A 22,367-nucleotide genomic window follows, 5' to 3' on the forward strand; every position below is an offset into this window, starting at 1 on the left:
CACTAGTTTCAAATCTGAAAAAGAATGAAAAGAACTTCAATAGCAGAAATAAGGGCTGCAAGATTAATCGTATTTTAAAAATAATTACATCCCACCATTAATTGAGCATAATCATGATGATATTGACACTAGTGTTTTGTGTTCATTTTTGAGGAAAAGTGTACTGATGATATAGCAAACAGTGTCGCAGCAGTTCGAATACGGCAGATTAAGTACAGAATTTATAGTTTGTAAAATGTAACAAATATGCGGAAGTGAAATAAAAATATTGTAAACTGACAAAATAATAACTATGAACAATGGATGTGATTTTTCCCATATAAATACTAGGGGTGTTGCATCGCGATGCAAACGAGGACAATTAGGTATCGGTTTAGTAATGGACCATAACCGGTTATTAAGTATTTACGTTTTTCCCTGTGTCCTGTGCTTTTATTAGGGTTTGAATGCGAAGCCCTAGAAACCTATTGTTAGTGTTCAGATTTTTCTATATTTGTTATTTGCTTTAATATTGTTTGTTTATTAAAACACTGCTGAAGTGCATTTTTTTTTTTTAAGATTGATTGTTCACAAGTAGGTGTAGCCTCTTTTTTTTGGGGGGTGATTTATTTAATTTAATTTTTATACATTTGTTTTCATTTAAATGTTTTACAAGTGCATTCTCCTATATTAGTACTCAAGTACACTCCTCCTTGCATTATGCATTATTTACTTTTGTGTATTTGCTCCTATTGCTCATGGCTAGACTTTAGTTTTGTTTGATGTTTAATACATCGAAAAAGAGCTGGTCAAATTAAAGGTTCAGCTAATATATCTGACCGCTTGTATTGATTGACAAAATTGTAAACATGTTTTACATCAATTTTACATTATATTGAATTCAGAGGTCGACCGATATGCTTTTTTCAGGGACGATTATTTCCGTGTGAATTAGACCGATAACCAATATTTTGAACCGATATATATATATATATATATATGACGTTCATGCCTCAAGTGGAGGAGTTCAAGTATCTGGGGGTCTTGTTCACGAGTGAGGGAAGGATGGAACGGGAGATTGACAGACAGATCGGTGCAGCTTCTGCAGTAATGCGGTCGCTGTACCGGTCTGTCGTGGTGAAGAAGGAGCTGAGCCGCAAGGCGAAGCTCTCGATTTACCAGTCAATCTACGTTCCTACTCTCACCTATGGTCATGAGCTGTGGGTCATGACCGAAAGGACAAGATCCCGGATACAGGCTGCCGAAATGAGCTTTCTCCGCAGGGTGGCTGGGCGATCCCTTAGAGATAGGGTGAGAAGCTCGGTCACTCGGGAGGAGCTCAAATAGATCCGCTGCTCCTCCACATCGAGAGGGGCCAGCTGAGGTGGCTCGGGGATCTCTTCCGGATGCCCCCCTGATGCCTTCCCGGGAAGGTGTTCCGGGCATGTCCCACCGGGAGGAGACCCCGGGGAAGCTGCAGGGACTATGTCTCCCGGCTGGCCTGGGAACGCCTCGGTGTCCCCCCGGAAGAGCTGGAGGAAGTGTCTAGGGAGAGGAAAGTCTGGGCATCCCTGCTTAGACTGCTGCCCCCGCGACCCGGCCCCGGATAAGCGGAAGAAAACGAACGAATGATATATATATATATATATATATATATATGGTGTAAAAACGTAAATTTGTGTAACAATTAAGAACACAGGCTATGAAACATTTGAAACATTTTTAATTCTGACTGAGAAATCTTAATCATAACACTTATATTAATAATAACAAAAGAAAAATATGTTCTGATGACTTAAACATTGCATACAATACTAAAACTATTCAATTAATCATTTTGCTCTTCATTGTATTTATATAATAAGTGTAAATAATTGAATTGCCTTCATAGCTTTATTGTGTATGTTGATGAAAAGACTGCAAATGTTTTCATTAAGATTTAACAGTAAAAGCAAATCTTAGGCACCTTTAGTTAGTACATTAGCCTATTCCTTGAGTGTATTGTCGGCCAGACGTGCATTTAATCACACCCATGTGTGTCTCTGAACAATTATTTGTATAAATAAGTTGCAAAAAATAACTCGATCTAACATTTGTCGCGAGCAGCTTGAGATGCGGAGTCTGTGTGTGTGTGTGTGTGTGTGTGTGTGTGTGTGCGCGTGCATGAGTGCGCTCTGACTGAAGACCGACGATTCAAGTTCTTTCTGCTTTAAAATGGCTTGTATTTTTGAAATGGCGTAACTTAAAATGACGTGCAAAACGCCAGCTGGATAAATTACAAGAAACGCTTGTGCAGTGTGCTGCTCGCTTGCAGAGCAAAATCATTGTTATACTATGTGAATTATATCTACATCATAATAATGCGTAAATCCTGAGATTTACTAAATTTGTTGAGATGCACAGAACGACTGCTTTATTTGGAGCACAATCATCGGTGTTGGATTTTATATGGTGCTGCACAGACGGATATGTGTGTATGACATCATCAATTACTGTAAGAACAGACTGCTCTGTAGCCTATGGTTTCAAAACGCTCTTGTGGTACTTTTGTGATGTACTATTGGTATGGCGCAGCCCCCATGAAGTCCAACACCGTAACGCATATACATATACTGTAGATGGATTTGTTTTTATAATATAAAAACACATAGAATAATTTTTACTAACATTCCTTATAATTTCAGTGGTTAACTGAACAGTGTTTTGACAGTGTAAGTTACAAAATGTGAATGCGGCATTCTGATTCGTCTGATATTTATTACAGCAAAATTTTGACTATGTTAACTGAAATATGGCCATACAAAATTGAAAGACTTGAAATATTAAGAATGGTTGGATTACTTCTTTATAAGTCATGTTGCAATAAAGGGCCTAAAAAATATGGAAATGGAAAGTATAAAAATATTTTTTTATCATATGTAACATCAGCACTGCTTTGCAAAATCATCCTATTTGTTTAAATGTAACCCAAACTGATAAAACTAATATTGATAATCAGGTAATTATAATGGTTTGTGTATTGGCAAAGGATGAAATTTTTGTTTGAGGACAACGGGATTCTATGAACGTTAGAAATTATTTTTCATGTTTAATCGTCATTTTACTGCAAGACAAAGAGTAAAAAATATGTCTCATTGTGTAAAGGAAGGGTGGGGCTAATATGTGAGGGCGTGGTCAATGGTATGGCCTATGTTCCTTTATTTTTGTTCTTGGCCAATCACATGCCTGTGAATAATCGTGAATAAAACTTAGAGCAAAATAACCAGGAATATTATTATTTAACCCATTATAGTGCATAACTAGTAGAAATCATTTATTTGTCATATTTTAGAAAATACTTGACTTGTTTTGTTGCGATTATTTTTGTGTGTGTTTTTTTTTGCCTTTTATTGTGATGTGTCATTTTTCGTTTTGATGTTGTTTTGTTTTATATTTTAGTTGTTTTTTCGTTGACACATTTTTTTCAGTGACTTTACTTGCATTAAACATTTTGAGTCTTCTTTGCAAAAATGACTTTTTGTGAATTGGAAAAATAAAAACATTTATTTAGTTTATTTATTTAGTTATCGTCACTGTCTTTCCAAAACCTCAGACCAAATTCGCGATTTTTCAGGGAATAGAAAATCACTTTTTAATACTTTTATTAATTATATATTGGCAAAACCCAGTGAGGAACTGGAAGAGTTTGTATAATATACAAAGTTTCGGAATGACTGCAGCGATTTATTATTTATGCTTTCATGCTTAAGAAACGTTGTTCAGCTTTGTGTAGGTGTCCCCTTGGTCACCAGTGGTTGTGTAGTTTAGTTCGACCTCTTTTTTATTTTGACCAGCTTGTATTGTTTAATACACACACACTAATACACAACATATACAAACGTCTCATTTACTGCACAGTGTCTTTTCCTTTTCATCATATTTTCCTGTCTGCCTTTCTTTTTCTGCATCCAGACATCTATTCATTAACCAGAAGACCAAGCAATAGAGGTCACTTTGTTTAATGGTCTCTCTCTTTCTCTCTCACTCTTGCGATGTGACCGTGTGTTGAGGACGAGTGGCCTGGGCTCGCGTGCCACATGATGCTCAGATGGGAATGATGCCTTTAAATAGAGTCGTCTATGCGGGGACGCAACCGATCATACCGAATTAAAGCACCGAGGCAGGAGAAGCCAGCTTTTTCTAGTCCTGTGCTCTCTTTCTCCCTCCCTCTCTTTATTTTTCTCCCACGGCCCTTTTCTATCTTTCTCCCTCATTCTATCTCTTTCTCTCTCCCTCGGCCAGCCGTGAGCAACACTGTCTGCTGAGTCATAAACAAAGAAAAAAAGAGGCAGAGAGAGAATGTGAGGAGTGCCCTGGGAAATGGAGAGGAGGTTGTTTTTGACCCTCTTTCTCTTCTCTTTCTATTCCCCCACTTCCTCTCTTTTGGTCCGCTCTGAAACACTATGTATCACCTCTTTTTCTGGCAAATAACTTTGGTGTTTCTTATGAGATCCCTCAGAGAAATTATAACATTACTACCGTGGTGTTTTATTGAAACATTCCTCTTACTTTTAATTGGGTCGTTTACTCTTTTGGAACTTATTTTTTCCTTGAGGTACTCTCTTCCAGATGCACTCTCACTCTCATGCACTCTCATTCCTTCAGAGACAGCACCATAACTTAACATCCTTATGACTGTTCTGGAATGCTTTTTGATAATAATAAAAAATAACATTTATAACATAATTGTATGTCTATAAAGTTTTTAAATGCGACTTTCCAATGTAAGAATATAGCCAAAACAAGAGGTAAAGTTAATAAAATTCCTCCTTTTTTAAATGACCTTTGGATAATAAATGCTACCTCTGAAAACAGCTCACTAGGTTTGGAAGCAAACCCATACTATAAGTTAACATTTATCGTACAAAAACAGTTTGTGACATCACACGATTTTCTGAATGACCGTTATTGTAGCTCAATAAATGGTCTCGGTGCACTAATGTGGGAGCTACATCAAAGCATGTCTAGACTACATCAGTTAAGTCTTACATCCGAAAAGCAAGAAATCTTTGCCTGTTTCGTCGGTTGATGCTTCTGTAGTGCTATTATGTTTTCAATTGAACAAATATATACACTGAAATCATAACTTGTAGAATTTACTTAATAAAATTCTTAATCCTTATGTAAAATTTGCTGCTATAATTCAAGTACAACTTAATAACCAGAAGAAAGTAAATTCTACTTATTAAATTCATTTAGTTTTTGATACAATATCAAGTAAATGTTACTTAAAGAACTATGTGTCTAACTTAAACTTCACGTATCACTAACTTTCATATTGAAATAAAAATAATTTAGTTAAAAAACGTTTAAAATCTATAAATCTATTTAAAATCTATTTATTTCGGCTGTTACGATTTTAAATATTTTGTATTATTAAAAGTAATTTTAATTGAACACATTTTTAAGTTAAAAACAGGAACATAATTATATTAAGTATATTTAATAATTTATTTTCATAAAATCTACTAAGCCAAATAATATTTTTTGTTCAGTGTAGGTTATGCGTTTTATATTAGATCACACGTCTGTAAATTAGTGTGTATAAACTGTTGACTGTAATGATCTTACGATGTTATTTATTCATTTGGCACGATGAACGGCTACACTTCTGATTAAAGAAACCTATCTCAGTCCTTTTTACAACTCGCATCAAAGACTTCTATTTCCTGACACACAGACGTCAGGGTAATGAATACATTGTGCTCTCTCTCTTCTTTCTCTTTCTTTCTCTCTTTGTCTCTCTCATGTGCTATACACATGTTGCATTGCACACACTCATACACGTGGGAACTAAAATTATGTGGCAGTCTTTTTGCTGTCTGTTTTCGCAAATTGGTTGAACTGGAGTTTTATTTAGACCTGCCTGTCTTAAATGCAAATTTATCAAAAAATAAATCCTTTATTAGCTGGTCTGTAATAAGCTAACACCAAGAACAATAAGTCTTTCAATATTTGATGATAATTTCTTCTGTTCACTAGTGATGTGCTCCACTTTTAGTCCCAATGTGGTGATTTTTGTAGAAGCTTGATGAAGTGTTTCCTGTGGGCCATACAAGTTGTATTACTTGTTCAAAGGATGTCCCGTTTTACTTTGATCTTTGATGGATGGAAGTCGAAAAGGAAAATAAATGATTAATTTTAATCCACAAATTGCATGTGGAGGAATTTCAGGAATCCTGGATTAACATCAGCATATCTGATTGGAGTCAGTGTGTCATAATTGCATCTTGACCTTTCACACTGTACAATCTAAAGACCATCTGTATACTCCGTAGGGATCCATACTTCTAGTACAGTAAAAAAACAAATTCAATGTTGGAGAGAGATGTTGTGCGCATGGAGCTACTTGCATCTAAATTTCAGCATGGGCAAAACAATAAATCTCTCTTTTCCCCCTCAATTTCAAAAATATTAAATTTGTTGAGTAAAAATGACAAACATGTTTTGTAAGGCTTGGTGAAAGAACTGTGCATGTAGTGCAGGCACTAGAGATGCACCGATACAAAATTTCTCCACCGATACGATTATTTAGAGTGATATCTACCGATTCTGAAGATTAAACTAATATTTCATAACTTCCTGAATGTTATTCATTCATATAATGGCATTGTTAATAATGAATATCAAACTGGTGATTTTCTAAAACTGCTTTTATCGACTGACACTGATTATTGGCTGATATATCGGTGCATCTCTAGTGGACACCCATCCTGCTGTGCTTTGTACCAACACCATTTTGACCCCTTGTCTTACACATCACATCCTGAGATAATGTCTCACATTTTCATCAGTCTGTTGGTTTTAGTTGTCAAAATGGGCTTTAACCTTTCTTAAGCACATGAGACAGTTAATCTGTTTGTGCTCTTGTCTACAGCAAAAAGGTTTTAATGTTGTTAGGTGTCTGCATGTTGTGCACCAGTTTTTGCCCAGTTTTACTACAGGATATACATTTACGTAGCTATCAGTTGGAAGAACTAGGTTTACATTTCCAAACAAGACCAGCAAAGCTGTGTTTCCTTTGAGATCAGAGGTTTTTTTAACCAGATTAACATCAGTTTGTTTCCATGAAGTTAAATTAAATAAAATAATAGAATAAAAAATTGGCGTTGGAATTATTGCCCATTATGAATTTGAGCATTTGTACATAAAAGACATCGAAGCCTACATTTTGTGATTTAGTTTTCATCCTTTGATTCTTCATCCATTAATAGTTTGATCCTTCATCCATTAATACAAAAAGGCATTAAAATGTATTTTATTCAAATCTATTTAAATAATAATTTAGAATTACCTGCAAAAGTAAAAAATCTTAATCATACTGCAATATAAAGTCTTACCCGGCACACCTGCCCACCCCAGTGCTTGGATGTCCTGGCAAGAGTGCACGTGTTGGTGAGATATTTGTGTAGGTTCCTTCACATAAGGGTGGATTGTGATGCCATAACCGACCCCTGTGATCTATATTGGTTCTCTTGCCAACATGTCAAATGTATGGTTAATTCAACAGCACGCACGCACACGCACGCATGCACAGATAAATTAGTTATGTAGACAGCTTTTCGCCAGAACTTCAGGAAAGTTATATAGGGGAAAAGTCAGTATCCCATGAGGTCTCTTATGCTGTAATACCCATGGGACCTCTCCGCATTTCACCCTTTTCTAATCTAGCTAAACCCGCCCGCTAATCTCTCAAGCTCGGCACAATGCAGCCATAGATTTACAGTTGTTCCTACCAATGTTGTAAATAACCAGCATGGGCGTGTTGTTATTAGACGGACTCTCTCTCTCACACTCTCGCCGTTGGGCTCTTACAACCTGTTGGTTCTGCGTTGCATCATCTCACCTCCCCGGCCCCCCTCTGGTCTTGTCCCGAAGCAAGATTTTGTCTCCTGTTGGTGCAATCTGATTGGACAAAGCTCTCTGGATCTCGGCCTATGAGGGAAAACGCTTTTGTATTTATAGTCACAGTTTGAAGCAAAGGTGGAAAGCGGAAACTCGGCACGTGAGTTGGAAAGCGACAGAAGCGGGGTGAGAAAGACAGACATGATGCAACTTGAAGACATTTTGCTGCCTGTTGCCTATGGAACGGGGCGTCCAATCACTGTCGACTTTGAGTAAATGAATGCAACACAATTTAGGTTTAAATTTGTTTTATGTGATCGTTTTATAATCAATGTACTATTCGCCTGAATGTGTTTTGACCCTCTATTTTAGAGACACTTGTCGCTACCTTTTGTTCTTTGGTCAATGGCCGCTTGTGTTTCAGATGTCCAGTGACTTAGTTTTACATACAGGTGGTGTGTGTTAGCATAATGAGCAATGCTGTCAGATGTTGAGCTGTCTTCCCATGATGACTAAGCAGGTTTCAGAGCCAACACATTTGTGCCGCACTACCTTTCTATCTTAAGCTAGCATATGTTTAGTCACATAAACAGTGACACAAAACATAGTTGATGGTTAAAATCTGTCTTTTGGACAGTTTTAAATAGAGTTCACACACACGGTTTAGTTATAAACCATAGTGACTCTGAATTCACTGATCTCACACCTACTTGTTTAGAGCGAGTTTACTAAACAATATAAAAGTTGAGTCACGTTACAAAAACTTTTCATGCTTCCTCACACTCATGTTGTTTTGAACACATGTTGTAGAAATTAGGTTCAGTTGATCTTCAATGCATCAGATTTGCTTTGGATGAATAAATGACATGAGCGCCAACTTTCTTTTGTCTTCACAGGCAAAGCAGGTAAATGCCGGGCCTGCTGAATGAAGGCGAGCAGAAGCACGTGGGCATCAGAGGTTCCGTCTAACTCATGATGCCATCGTCCACACGGAAGGCGGGACAGAAAGATCCCGAGTTGGGTAACCTCTTTTTCAAAGATGACCCAGATGAAGTCTTCTGCGACCTGCATGAGATCGGCCATGGGAGTTTCGGTGCAGTTTATTTTGTGAGTATTATAGCCATCAAATGTTTTTTGCCAGCTGTGTCTGTTACAAAGATCAAATCTCTTCCTCTGTTTTTAAAAAATAAAAATTGTGTATTGTTATTTTTCTGCTATGCAGGATTTTCAGAAAGGTGTTACTTACATTTTAATGCGACAGTTTATCCAAAAAGAAAATTGTGTCATCATTTACTATGCCTAGAGTTGTTTTAAATCTGCATGCATTTCTTTGCTTTGATGAACACAAAGAAATATAATTGGAAGAATGCTTGTAACCGAACAATGCTTGACTACCATAGTTGGAAAATGTATAATTGTAGTCAAAGGTACCCCAGAACTGTTTGAAGAACAAATACATTTATACAGATTTGAAACAACTTGAGGGTGAGTAAACAAAGACAGAAGTCATTTTTGAGGGAACTGTTCCTTTAAGAACTTTCTGTATTTAGGTGAAAGCAAGCCAATTTTCTGTAGGGCGAGTAGGACACAGTTGAAGGGAGTCTTCAGAGACCAGAATAGCTTTTAAAACCCAAGCTTGGTGGGCTTATTTCTTTCTCATTCACATTCTCCCTTTCAATTCTTTAACTGAAGTTAAACTCAGCGACCATCATTCATTGTGGAAAATCCCACCACAGTGCAGCGGGTTTGTCATATTCAAGAACTGCAGCCTCATGACAAGTGCATTTCACAATTTCACTAGTAGCACAAAGCCGCTGATTCCAAATCTGCCGCAAGACTGTTGTGCAAATCCCCCCTCTCTCTCGCTCTCTTGCTCTCTCTCTCTCTCGCTCTCTCTCACGATTCAAAGAATAAATACAATTTATTTTAAATCTAGCCCTTACCAAATATTTAAAATGCACCCAAAATAGTAATAATTCTAAGATGAAGAAAAGCAATAAATCCTTTAACTGCAATATTTTTTAAAGCTTATTTAAAAAAGTATATACATATGAAATCACAATGATTTATACAAGGCTCTACAATGTTTCGTAGCTTTAGAAACTAAATATTTTCACTGTAAAAATTATCATACGTTAGGTTAATGGGACAAAGTCTTGCATCATTTCCAATGTTTCTGTGTGCTCTCAATTTTTTTTCTCTTCTGTAATTTTGAAAAAAAAGGTAAAAATGAGTTTTTCTCCCCTGTAGGCCCGAAACTCCTACTCCAATGAGGTGGTGGCCATTAAGAAGATGTCCTACAATGGTAAACAGACCACTGAGGTAAGACTTTATTTAAATAAGTTCCTTCCTATTGACCGTTAAATCGGTACGTTCTATATAGATTTAGTAGTATTTATACATTTTGGACAGACTGCATCCACCATGTTCTATTGTCGTCATGTGGCCCATATGCTTTTTGACCTATGACGTATTAACAACAACCTGGATGTAGACTTTGGTTAAAACATAATTAAGTCATGAGAAATTAATCTATCGGCACTTACATTTAAAAACGAGTCAATATGTATGAAAAAATGTTTTAGTCAGTAGTAATAGTGCATTCAAAATTAAGATTGTGTGATTATGATGGTGATCTCGCCATTGACTGCCAACTGTGCCACTTTAACTGGCTTTTTCTCGTCTGACCTGTAATCTCAATCTTCCATAGGCAATGCATGATATTTGTTGTCATTTATTTTTTGCTGAATATTTTTCAAAGAAAAGTGTAGAATTGACACACTGTAAAAATAGTTTTGTTAAGGTTTTACTTGTGTTGTGTTTGTCACATATAGGCCCATATATATCTCTCTCTATTTATTGGTCGATTCTCATCCTGGTGTCTGTTTTCTTTAAATTTCCTCTGTTCAGAAGTGGCAGGACATCATTAAAGAGGTGAAGTTTTTGGAACAGCTACGCCATCCAAACACCATTGAATACAAAGGCTGCTACTTGAAGGACAACACAGCTTGGGTCTGTACTGCCATATTAAGATAACATTGCGTCTGTAAACCTACTTTACTGTTTATTCCAAGATTCCCAGAATTCCCTGGGGCAGCTGTGCCTGCTTTTCACTGCTATCTTTTTCTAATTCAGCTTGTGATGGAGTATTGTCTTGGCTCTGCATCAGATTTGTTAGAAGGTGAGTTCACACTCCACGCACTATACGTGACTAATACACAAACACGCTTTCAAGTATACAAATACAGCGCTGAAGCACATATTGGCATGTTAATTGTGGGAATTGTGTTTGAATGTCACTACAATTCTGCTATTGCTCTCATGATGTTGTTTCCTTGGGCTGTTGTCATGGCAACAGGCATGGCTTTAATGGTAGACTGTTGGTTTCAATTATCGCTTTGTATGTGCGTAGAAAGCGAAGAAATTAGAAATTCCAGTACAACTCACCATTATGTCATTGTTTGGGTAATTTCAGCCACATCTGTTTAATTTAAACCTGTTTTATAATCACGTTCTTCGTCCTCTCCTGTGAGGCGGATCAGGTACCGAAAAGGTGTCGTGTCAATCACATAGCATCAGATAACTCATTCACACTGTTGTTTATTTTGTGGAATGCCACGTGTGTAACAGCAAAGACGTGTAATTCCTGGATGCAATCTTTGTGTATGAAGCACATTTTACTGTGTCATCAACACATCTGTTTGTTTCTTTGACCAGTTCACAAGAAGCCGCTTCAAGAGGTTGAAATTGCTGCCATTACCCATGGTGCCTTGCTAGGACTGGCTTACCTACATTCCCATAACATGATCCACAGGTGAGTGGTCACCTCACAGATATCTGTTTACCTTCTGTTTGCTTCCTCATCAGCTGTGAGCGCATGACAGATGAATCTTTAACCTTGACTGCTTACCTTAGCATTACATTTATTTTACAAACTGCTTCACTTGTGTTGTCTCTGTGTATTTTATATATACAGTAGTGGGCAAAAAGTGATATCTGAGGAAATATTTGTACAATTTTTGCTTTTAATATCCTCTCAGTAAGATTACTATCAAAATGTATGATACAAAACAAACAAAACAGGTAAACAAACAAAGGTTTGAGGGAAATTATTGGACTAAATTATTGGACTAAAAGGCCAACTAAAGCAAGTCAGGGAGAATGGGTTTAATTCGTATAGACAAAATGCAGAGAAACTAGGACTGTCAATGTTAATGAGTAAACGCATGCGATTAATTTCTTCGGATTAACACGGGAAAAAATATTTTAACACAACATCCGTTTTTCCCTTCATCATTGTCATCATGCGTTATGTTATATAATCACGCTCTTATTTATACACAGGGCTTTAAACTATTTAGGCACTATTTGAAATGCTTGTGTTGACACGTACAGTAAAGATTGACAGCTTCTGGCTGTGGAACACGGCTCAACACAACGCAAAACCTGTCCCGTCTGGTGCACACGTGGGTAAAGGCTACGTCAGAATCTATCAGACAGCGCACCTGTATTAAAGGTTCGATGAATTAAGACCTCGATTTTAACCCGAGCTTTTGTTATATAAGAAGTAATCGTATTCAAGCGAACATCCTGTAAGTGTCAGAACTGAAAACGCCCTTGTTACTGAAATTACAACTGTTGTTGACTCCAGGTCCTGGAATGCACCGATCTTTGACGTCATTGATAGGTTGAACATCGCCTCCACAGAAAAATATCAACGACTACTTCTCTAAAGGCCTGTTTATACACGAGCCTGGCTCCGCTTCGCCAGCCTCTGCTGTCCGCGCGCGCAACTCCCCAAACGTACGATACGTTTATACTTGACACGTTCGCCATTGAGATATTCTTCGAAACGACAGGGGGAGCACAAACAAAATCGTCCTGTAAATCCGCAGGAAGTAGAAGAAAAGTAGGAATTTTACCAGAATTACGTCAGATCATTCAGAATGGCATCTTGCAAGCAGCTGCTCGACAAGGAAACGTAGGAGATTTTCTGTTGTTGCTACTATCAAAAAAAAGGGCTAAAACGGAGATGGAATGTTCACCCACTGCATGCCACAAAACGTGGAGATGTAGAATAAATCGCTCTTGTGAAGCAGATGTATGTGCTGGACGGGGAAATGCATTTCAAACTATTGTTTGTCGATTTAATACATTTCTATATCATAATTTTTGATAACTCTTTCATTTCTGTGCAAAATGCAGACACATTTCTACATATTGTTGGCCGCCACGCGAATGAGCTCGCACTCACCCAAAGCGAACTCCGCGAACACCGCGATGACGTCATATTTGGCGCACGCACCCAGGCGAACTAGCGACTGCGTCGAGTATAACCAGCCCTTAAGCCCGCACACTGGTTCACGCATGAGAGTACTGAAGTAACGCAAGTTGCGCGGAACCAGATAGAGTGAGCAAGCAATAAACATGCCGTTAAAGATCGCAAAATATTGTGGAGTGCCTGATTGTGGAATAACACAGGCGCTGCATAACCATCCTTTGGATTCCTACGTTTATGTTTAAAGACATTCCAGCTCAGTTAACAGGAGCCTCCCGTTTGTTTATTTATCATGGAAACTCTCAGAACATTTGAGATTCATGTAAATCATAAAAGGTCCACAGATAATACTAATCCTGTGCAAATAGGGCGAATGTGTAACCAATCTCTAACCAAATTCACAGAAGGCTCCAACTAAGTTTACCACGCAAACTGCTATCCAATATTTGCAGTGGGAGTTTACTTCCAAGTCTTCATGGCGGAGCGCCCATTCAAACCGATCTTTGTCAAGCCGGGCCCAAAAACCCGGGAAAAAAATAGCCTATTACTTATTGATTTTTATTTATTTTTTAAGTCAAAAAACATGCGGACGTCATAAGCAAACCTCATACAACAGTATAAAACTATAAACAAGTTCCGTGATTGAATGAACAAAAACACACAAGATGCACATTTTGTCTAGTATTTTTGCAAGCACAGTCTTCAACGAGTTGACTAAAGTCCTAAATGAATGCAAAGAGTTGTGAAAATTGAAGCGCATGAGCTTAGACCGGCAGCTCTTTAAAGGGCCGCGTTCTTAATCATGCTGTTGTGACTCCTGTCACTAAAATTTATCAACGAACAAGACAAAAGAAGAAATCGATGTGATTTTGTAGCATTAATGAGAATTCTTCTGTACTTCATGTTTTTAGCAGTAAAGACTGTTAACAAGTGTTTGAGAACTTTACTTATTTTCTGTACATTTGCACACTTATTGTAAGGGGTTTGATAAGTAGAAAAAAATATATATTTAACTAAGCCAACAATATTAGAATGTTGGCTTTATTAAATAAAATGATGCTGTTAAAGAAATGTGTTATTTCTACATTAATTTGGAGATAATATGTGAAATCATTAGAATGTAAATATATATTTAAAAAAATAAAAGCGTCATTGTTTCATTAGTTACTTAATTTTGTAATCAATTGACAGCACTAAAATACACATGTTAAACAAAATAAATTATGAATTTTTAATTTCACTACACGTGTGTGATTAATCTTACGAAAAGGGTGCGATTAATCGCAATAAAAAAATTATATCTATTAACAGCCCTAATAGAAACACAAAAGCTAGCATGACATAAAGCTTGTGTCGACTATAATTTTTCTACAATTGTCGATCTGTGCTTTTGTGGTAATTTGTGCCATTCTTCTGGGTCTTAGTGCATGTGTCGTCTTTTTACTATTTTGCCTAACATATTTAAATTCTCAAATCTGAGCTTCAGTTGACACTTTCAGCACAACTATGCAACATGAATAGAATTTTTTTTTACATTGTATTTGAATAAAAAGACGTCCGTTTTTGGGATATCAGTTATGGCAACGACTGTATGTGTGTGTCAGTATATACTGGATGTAAATTACATATGAGTGTAACATATGCTATTCATATATATTTAAACCGGGCAGTCTTTTTCTGTTTCAGCTTTTACTAGTACTGCGTATGCATATGGCAGCTCTGTTTATTTACCATTTTTTATTCTACTTTTCTCCCCGTGTGCAACTTAAACTGTCTCATATTATTTAAATACATTAAATACTTCTATTAAATACAGCCCCTCTGCTCTATGTGTGATCCTTTAGAGACGTGAAGGCTGGTAATATTCTGCTGACAGAACCCGGTCAGGTCAAGCTGGCTGATTTTGGGTCTGCTTCCATCGCCTCACCTGCCAACTCCTTTGTGGGAACTCCCTATTGGTCAGTAACGTTTAACCTGTTAGGAAGACATCACATTTGGCTGAATCAGTGTTAATAAAAGTGCTATTTGTTTTTCTGACACAGGATGGCCCCAGAAGTGATTTTAGCCATGGACGAGGGTCAGTACGAAGGGAAGGTGGACGTCTGGTCACTAGGGATCACCTGCATCGAACTGGGTTAGTTAAAAGAAATGTTTGGTTTTCATATGTTTATTGTGTCTTTTTGTATACTTGGATCATTTTTAGGGGTTCATCAACAAATCGTATGACTGCTTTGCACTACTTTACTACTTTATCGTTTAAAAACTTTGTAAAATCTTTTCCACGTTGATCGTTTTCTCCAAATCTCTGCTGTTATTCCAGCTGAACGCAAGCCTCCACTCTTCAACATGAACGCTATGAGTGCCTTGTACCACATCGCCCAAAACGACTCTCCCACCTTACAGTCCAATGATTGGTGAGTGTCCATCCATCTACACAATCATACCACTTCTACACAACCAACCAGCAACACTACAGTGATTGACTCACTCATATAGATATATATTAGTGGTTGTCCGTTAACGGCATTAACATGCTGAGTTAACGTGAGACTCTTATCGCGCGATAAAAAAAATGTCGCCGTTAATCTATTCCAAAGTTGGGTTGGGAGCTGGGTCTTTACTAAGCAAACTATGATGACTTTCACCTTGATATTTTAGCGCGGATGTATACCTAGCCGAATTGGACTGTACCGGGCGAGAACAAGATTTTTCAACTCGCGTGATTTGCGCAATTCGTGTCATTCACGCCGCCTCATCATCTCATGACCAGGGCTTCATTCGCACGATTCACGCCGCAAGTAGCTCTATCGCGTCTTTGCATTGACTTAACATGTCAATCACTCGTGCTTGACGCGCCATTCGCTTTTGGTCTGAACACAACATAACGTTACTGTGAAATTACCACATCAAACGTGACGTGCTAACATGGATGCAGCTTAGAAGCCGACGGGTTGCTTCAGGGAAAATTTATTTTTAAGAAGCTTCCCAATGGAAACATCGACAATACTAAGGTTGTTTGGTTTAAAAAAAAAAACTTTCTATCTACAGGTAGTGGTCTAGATTTAGTTGAAACAAGTAAATTTGTATTGGCACCTAATGTATTATGGCTCCTGTATGACATATCGCTTGTTGCTCCCTCACTCTTTGTAAGTTGCTTTGGATAAAAGCGTCTGCTAAATGACTAAATGTAAATGTACTGTAGGAGCTCTTCCAGTCTCAAGTACCACCTAAACGCAAAGCATCCCTTAGCTAATGCGGAAGTAAACACAAGTACATCTTATTGAACATAATTTATTTTCATCACCAATTATCATCGTAGAACAGCTTTCTCAAGCAGTTTGTGATGCATTTTCGAAACAGGAGATGAGCCCCTGGTCTAATGCGCCACCTGGCTTGAGACACCCGTTCTCAAAGACTTACTTTTAGTCATTATTTGGGTAGCACACATATTCTGAATGCCTTCGGCAGAATTCAGATGAGCCATTTTAATCTAGATTAATACAAAAAATTATATATGCCCACCACTAATATATATATATGTATATATATATATATATATGTTTATATACTCCTACTCATCAAATATTCTTTAGTCTCACTTTCACAAATATAGGCGCTTTGTAAGTGTTGTGCAAAAACCCTGACCCTGCTGCTGATTCTTCACAAAGCCTGAACTCGCTGGCATTATTGGATAAGCAAACGTTCAGTGCCTCGTTGCACCTTCACCTGCAGGAAAGCTAAAAACTTTATTGGTCTTTCAGGAAGCTTTGCCTGATTAATCTGAGACTTGAAAGGTTGGCCAGGTGTACCAGAATATTATTGACTTTTAAAATTGCTTAATCTCCGACTACTTCTAACAATATTTCTCCCAAATTTCAAACAAAGATACTGTTTGTATTTAATTGCAGAAATTGAAAACTAGAGATAACGGTGCAAATAACAGAAAAGATGCTCTGTATTTTTTTATACCCCACATACTGCAAAAAAACTGATTCATATTAGCTTTTAAGCAATACAACAATAATATTTGTACATGCATTTAGGAAAAGTTAAAAAAAAATAACCTTGAACCTTGAACCACAGTTTTCATTTGTATTGTCATAGTGTCAGACTTTCACATTGCTGTTGGATGACTTTGTCTCTCCGGTGGTTTAATTTTGTTAAAATTCAAGAGACATTAGACTGGAATAGCCACAATACATCTAGAAATTCTGATGAAGTGAGGATTTGGAATAGTCTCTTGTTTTTTCATTGGCTTTATATTTGGCACCATTCCTTTTATTAATATATATTATATGAAGTAAAAATGAGATCAAAACAATTGATCATTTTATGTGTGCATTTTGTTCCATGTAGTCTTCGGTTTATTTTTTATCAATACTATGTATTTTTTATCAATTGTGTATTAACTAGCATTATTGAGGCCCATTATTAAAATGATTTATAGTGATTTATTTAATTTAATCAATTCAATCACTTTCCAGTGGATTAATTGTACTGCATTTCCTGTTTTATTTGAAATGGGGATTCTGTATGTGGATAAAAAATAGTTACAATGAGTAACTGTTGTATCATTTTGCAAAGGTCGGATGCATTCCGGAGTTTCGTTGACTACTGCCTATTAAAGATTCCTCAGGACAGACCCTCCTCAGCAGAGCTCCTGCGGGTGAGGAATCTCATACACATGATGTTCATGTCATATATAAAATCCCTCACAAACACTGCTGCGACGTCCAGGTGCCCACACGCTTCTGTCGTATAGTTTTCTCACTTTGAGTCACGTTCACTAACACTGTAGACACACGAGGCTGTGGGAAGTCAACATACTTGTGTAATACTTAAACACATGTTATATTAATGCTGACAGAAGCTAAAGTCATACTTGCCGGGCTGTTAGTCAGGAAACATGCAATAATTTGCACAATGTGAAAGCGAATGCTTTATTCCTCATTTAAATCTTATGTGTGTTACATCAGTCATTAACACTTTAGCATGTGTGTACTTTAAGAATTTTGTCACATTTCGCGAAGCATGTGCTTAACACAAGATCACTTTTTTTAAATATACTGTAATGTATTTATTTTTTACATTCTATCTCTGTTTCTTTATTACTTAAACGTATTTATAGTGTTCCAGTATTGTTTTAAGAATTTTTTGATTGGTTTGGATAAAACAAGACAAAACGACTGAACAATAATGGCTTTCTGTTTATAGTCATGCTGAGCAAACTAGTTTAAGTTGGGTAATATTTCAAAATATCTGCTTTTCATCATTTCTTCCCCCTCATGTCCTTCCAAACCTGTATGATTGTCTTTCTTCTGCAATACACAAAAGAAGACATTTGAAGAGCGTTGGTATCGAAACCACATTGATCCTCATTGACTTCCATTGTTTGGACACAGACGTTTCTCCAAATATCTTCTTTTGTGTTTCATATAGGTTTTGAAAGGCATGAGGGTGAATAAATGACGATGGGAGAACTATCCGCTTTAAACCTCATTAGACCAGCTTCGTACATTCACAAACTAAACCACTCCCATTTTCAGTTGGTGAGCTGACTTCCTCTTGCCATATCAGTACTTCCTGTTCTCTTAACAGTGGGTTCCTTACTCATCCCTCCCTGCTGACTCACGCACGCGCACGCACACACGTTTTCATATGCACAGCCAAGCGCTCAACCCACAGAGCGTGTCATTCTGCCGTTTTTTTATTTGCTCACTTCCTGTGCCAGCAACATCCTTAGAGGGTTAATAGAAGCCAGAGGAATTTTTGAATGTGCGTCTAACGCAACTAATATAACCATGACTTTTTCTTAACTGAATCAGTTGGGTTGTAGGTGGACACATTGCCTGCACGATGACTAATGTTCGTGATATCTCGCATTGGTCGGAGGCGTGTGGATTTATATCATCACCAAAATAAATGTAGCTGTACTGTTGGGATGTGGGTAATTATTGGCTTTGGGGTGTCGTTCTAAATAAGTGATTGTTAGGGATTGTGTTTGTTTGTGTTTGCAGTCTGGAAGGGGCTGTTTGTGTGGGTGCGTGTTACAGGTTACGCTTGATCTCGTTGGTGGACACAGGTAATCCTATTTAGCACTAAGAGCTTTGTGTCAAACCAGGAAAAAACTACACAATGCCTTTTAACACCCTTAGACCCGGCAGATGGGAAACATGGTTTTCTTTTGGCGGGCCAAGAATGGTTGGTAATCAAGAAGAAATTCGTCCCGACCCACTTTTTGGTCTTCTTTTCCTTCCTAATGCTCCAGGACTGTACTTCCAAGCTTCTTAAAATGAAAGAGGTCACTAATCTTAGAGTTAAGTATTTAAAGATATGCCCATCGTTTGCTTAATCTCACATGTGGTCTAAATCCACCTCGTGTCTTGATCTACAGAGGTCGTATCGATAGAGAACGTTCTGTCAGTCGTGATCTTACAGTTGGAACTGGTAGTCTGCAAGGCTTCAGATTATGTAATTTCCTCCATTTCAAGAGGATAATCCTGTAGATTAGTTTCCTCCCGTGCCGGTTGGTCACAGATGTCCGTTTAGAGTGGCAAACGCTTATCTTTCTTATCAGCAGAGAGCCCAACTGCAACCATCTATCTGAGTTTAAAAGGATCGTTCACCCGTCATCGTTTATTCACCCTCTTGTCATTTCTTGTGATTTCTTTCTTCTGCACAATTCAAAAAATGGTATTCTGAAGAATGTTGGTAATCGAACGGCACCAGTGGCCATTCACTTCTATTGTATGGACGAAAAACCCTTGGGTAGTCATTGGGTAGTGTTGTTGTTCGGTTACCAACATTCTTCAAAAAAAAGAAATTTTGTATTCTACGGAAAGAAGTCATACAGGTTTGAAATGACAAGAGGGTGAGTAAGAATGACAAAATTTTGGGGTGAAAAATCACTTTAATGGTTGTACAGCTTGTCTGCTTTCAAATTTGTAAGGCTTTAGTGTCATGTGAATGTATTCGCCTACAAATGTTCACTCTTTTCCAAATGACTTTCAGTTGACCTGGTTCAATATTATAACATGTTTGATACAGCACTAAACAAAACGTGAAACAGAACTTTGATTGAAAAGCAATTCGTTCACTTCAGACGGGTCTTATGTCTTTAGGATTTAAAAAAGGGATACAAAAAATGTTCAAGATGCATGTTTTAGAGAATAATAAGTTGAGGTCAACTGTGTAGGGAGATGGATTTAGGTTAGATGTTAGATGTATTATCTTTGAGGCCAAGACTGTTTCATTTTCAGCTCAGATTGCTCTTCCAAAAGTTGCGTCTCAAATGAACTCCCTTTGGCCCAGTTGGGTAATGGAAAGAACTGCTCCAAAAGACCAATTCATTTTCAAAGAGTTTGGGGTTGCGGCGAAGATTTCTGGGAGACCGGTTAACGTGCACACACGCCGGCGATTGGTCTCAAACCAGTTATCTGTTTTCATTGAGGACATGAGATCAAGTCCTCATTTAGCCGAGCATGTCAGAAATTCCTCTCCATCCACCATATGTCCCCTCATGGCCACATTACGCACCAGCACCCTCTAGTGAGCGAGGGACAAGCATGAAATGACGTAATTCAGAGCACTTTTAGAGCAAGCCAGTGTTCTGTGAGGATTGAGATTGAGTTTATTACATAGCAGTTGAATTGCATCATGCAGCGCAGTCCTCCAATGTTTCTCCTGAAATAGATGTTTTTGTGAAAGGAATGAGTATTTTAGTTCTTCTAATACAAATATACACATTCCACTCATTGTGCATTCAATTAAAATCTTAGTAAAAGGTGAAGCAAAAGCTGTTAAAGATCAAGATGTTTTAGCACTAAAGATGTTTTTACATTTGATTGCCACTTGTTCCCATTTTGGCCTTGATCTTGTCACTGTGCTTTACAATGCAAAACCGCAGTACTTTATTTCACAATACCCCGTTTGTCTGTATCCAGCATGACTTTGTTAGGAGAGAACGTCCTCTGGCGGTCCTGATCGATCTCATCCAGAGGACGAAGGATGCGGTCAGAGAGCTGGACAACCTGCAGTACCGCAAAATGAAGAAAATTCTCTACCAAGAGAAACACAACAGCCCGATGGGGGGGTCACAGGAGGAGGAGGAGGTGGGTACAGGACATAAAGCTACCTGTGAGAGTCTGTTGTCCACACATGCTGGTTTCTGTATAACAATCATCATAATACTCGCAATGATACAGGCTTTACACACACACACGCAGACAATGACAGGTCGTCAACACAGACATCTGTTTTTCTTGTTTAAATATTTGATCTGTGTAGCACACGCTTGCCATACTTGCTTTGATGTTAACATGCAGTAATTTGACTCTGATGCATTCAGATTGACAGACTGAAACGAAATCTGTTTAGACTAAAGGGACACAACTATACAAGTGCCACAGAAGATATTGGACTATACTATAGAATTATATACTGTATACTATACAGTGCATATCTGTACTATAAACTACACTTAACTACATTGAGAACAGAGAATACTGTATATTACAATGATATACTAATACTGTACACTACACTGAATACAGAACTATTTACTGTATACTACACTGATTTTTCAAACATAGTGTATATTACACTTAACTACAACATACTAATTGTATAAAAACACAACATAGTGTATACTATACTTAACTACAACATGATGATCGTATAAAAACTCAACGTAGTGTATACTACACTTAACTTCATCATACTGATCATTTAAACACACAACTTAGTGTATACTAAACTTAACTACAACATGATGATCGTATTAAAACACAACGTAGTGTATACTACACTTAACTACATCATACTGATTGTATAAAAACACAACACAGTGTATACTATACTTAACTACAACATGATGATCGTATAAAAACACAACTTGGTGTATACTACACTTAACTACATCATACTGATTGTATAAAAACACAACACAGTGTAATTATACTTAACTACAACATGATGATCGTATTAAAACACAACGTGGTGTATACTACACCATACTGATCATATAAACACACAACTTAGTGTATACTACACTTAACTACAACATGATGATCGTATAAAAACACAACGTAGTGTATACTACACTTAACTACAACATACTGATCATATAAACACACAACTTAGTGTATACTACACTTAACTACAACATGATGATCGTATTAAAACACAACTTGGTGTATACTACACTTAACTACATCATACTGATCAT

The 22,367-nt window shown here is 37.3% G+C and overlaps 1 protein-coding gene across 2 annotated transcripts in view; it reads left to right on the forward strand.

Annotated features, from left to right (window-relative positions):
• taok3a (TAO kinase 3a) overlaps positions 1-22,367 on the forward strand; it is a 61,480-nt gene that overhangs the window by 24,737 nt on the left and 14,376 nt on the right. For both annotated transcript variants that reach the window (XM_056744904.1, XM_056744905.1), the window contains exons 2-11: positions 8,760-8,970; positions 10,114-10,185; positions 10,774-10,875; positions 10,999-11,044; positions 11,581-11,677; positions 14,986-15,099; positions 15,184-15,275; positions 15,462-15,555; positions 17,726-17,807; positions 21,085-21,252. In XM_056744904.1, the coding sequence (XP_056600882.1) occupies positions 8,836-8,970; positions 10,114-10,185; positions 10,774-10,875; positions 10,999-11,044; positions 11,581-11,677; positions 14,986-15,099; positions 15,184-15,275; positions 15,462-15,555; positions 17,726-17,807; positions 21,085-21,252 (1,002 nt within the window). In that variant the 5' untranslated portion in view covers positions 8,760-8,835. The remainder of the gene's footprint in view (positions 1-8,759; positions 8,971-10,113; positions 10,186-10,773; positions 10,876-10,998; positions 11,045-11,580; positions 11,678-14,985; positions 15,100-15,183; positions 15,276-15,461; positions 15,556-17,725; positions 17,808-21,084; positions 21,253-22,367) is intronic.

The sequence above is a fragment of the Triplophysa dalaica genome, chromosome 4 (genome assembly GCF_015846415.1).
Source record: "Triplophysa dalaica isolate WHDGS20190420 chromosome 4, ASM1584641v1, whole genome shotgun sequence".
Classification (NCBI taxonomy): Eukaryota; Metazoa; Chordata; class Actinopteri; order Cypriniformes; family Nemacheilidae; genus Triplophysa; species Triplophysa dalaica.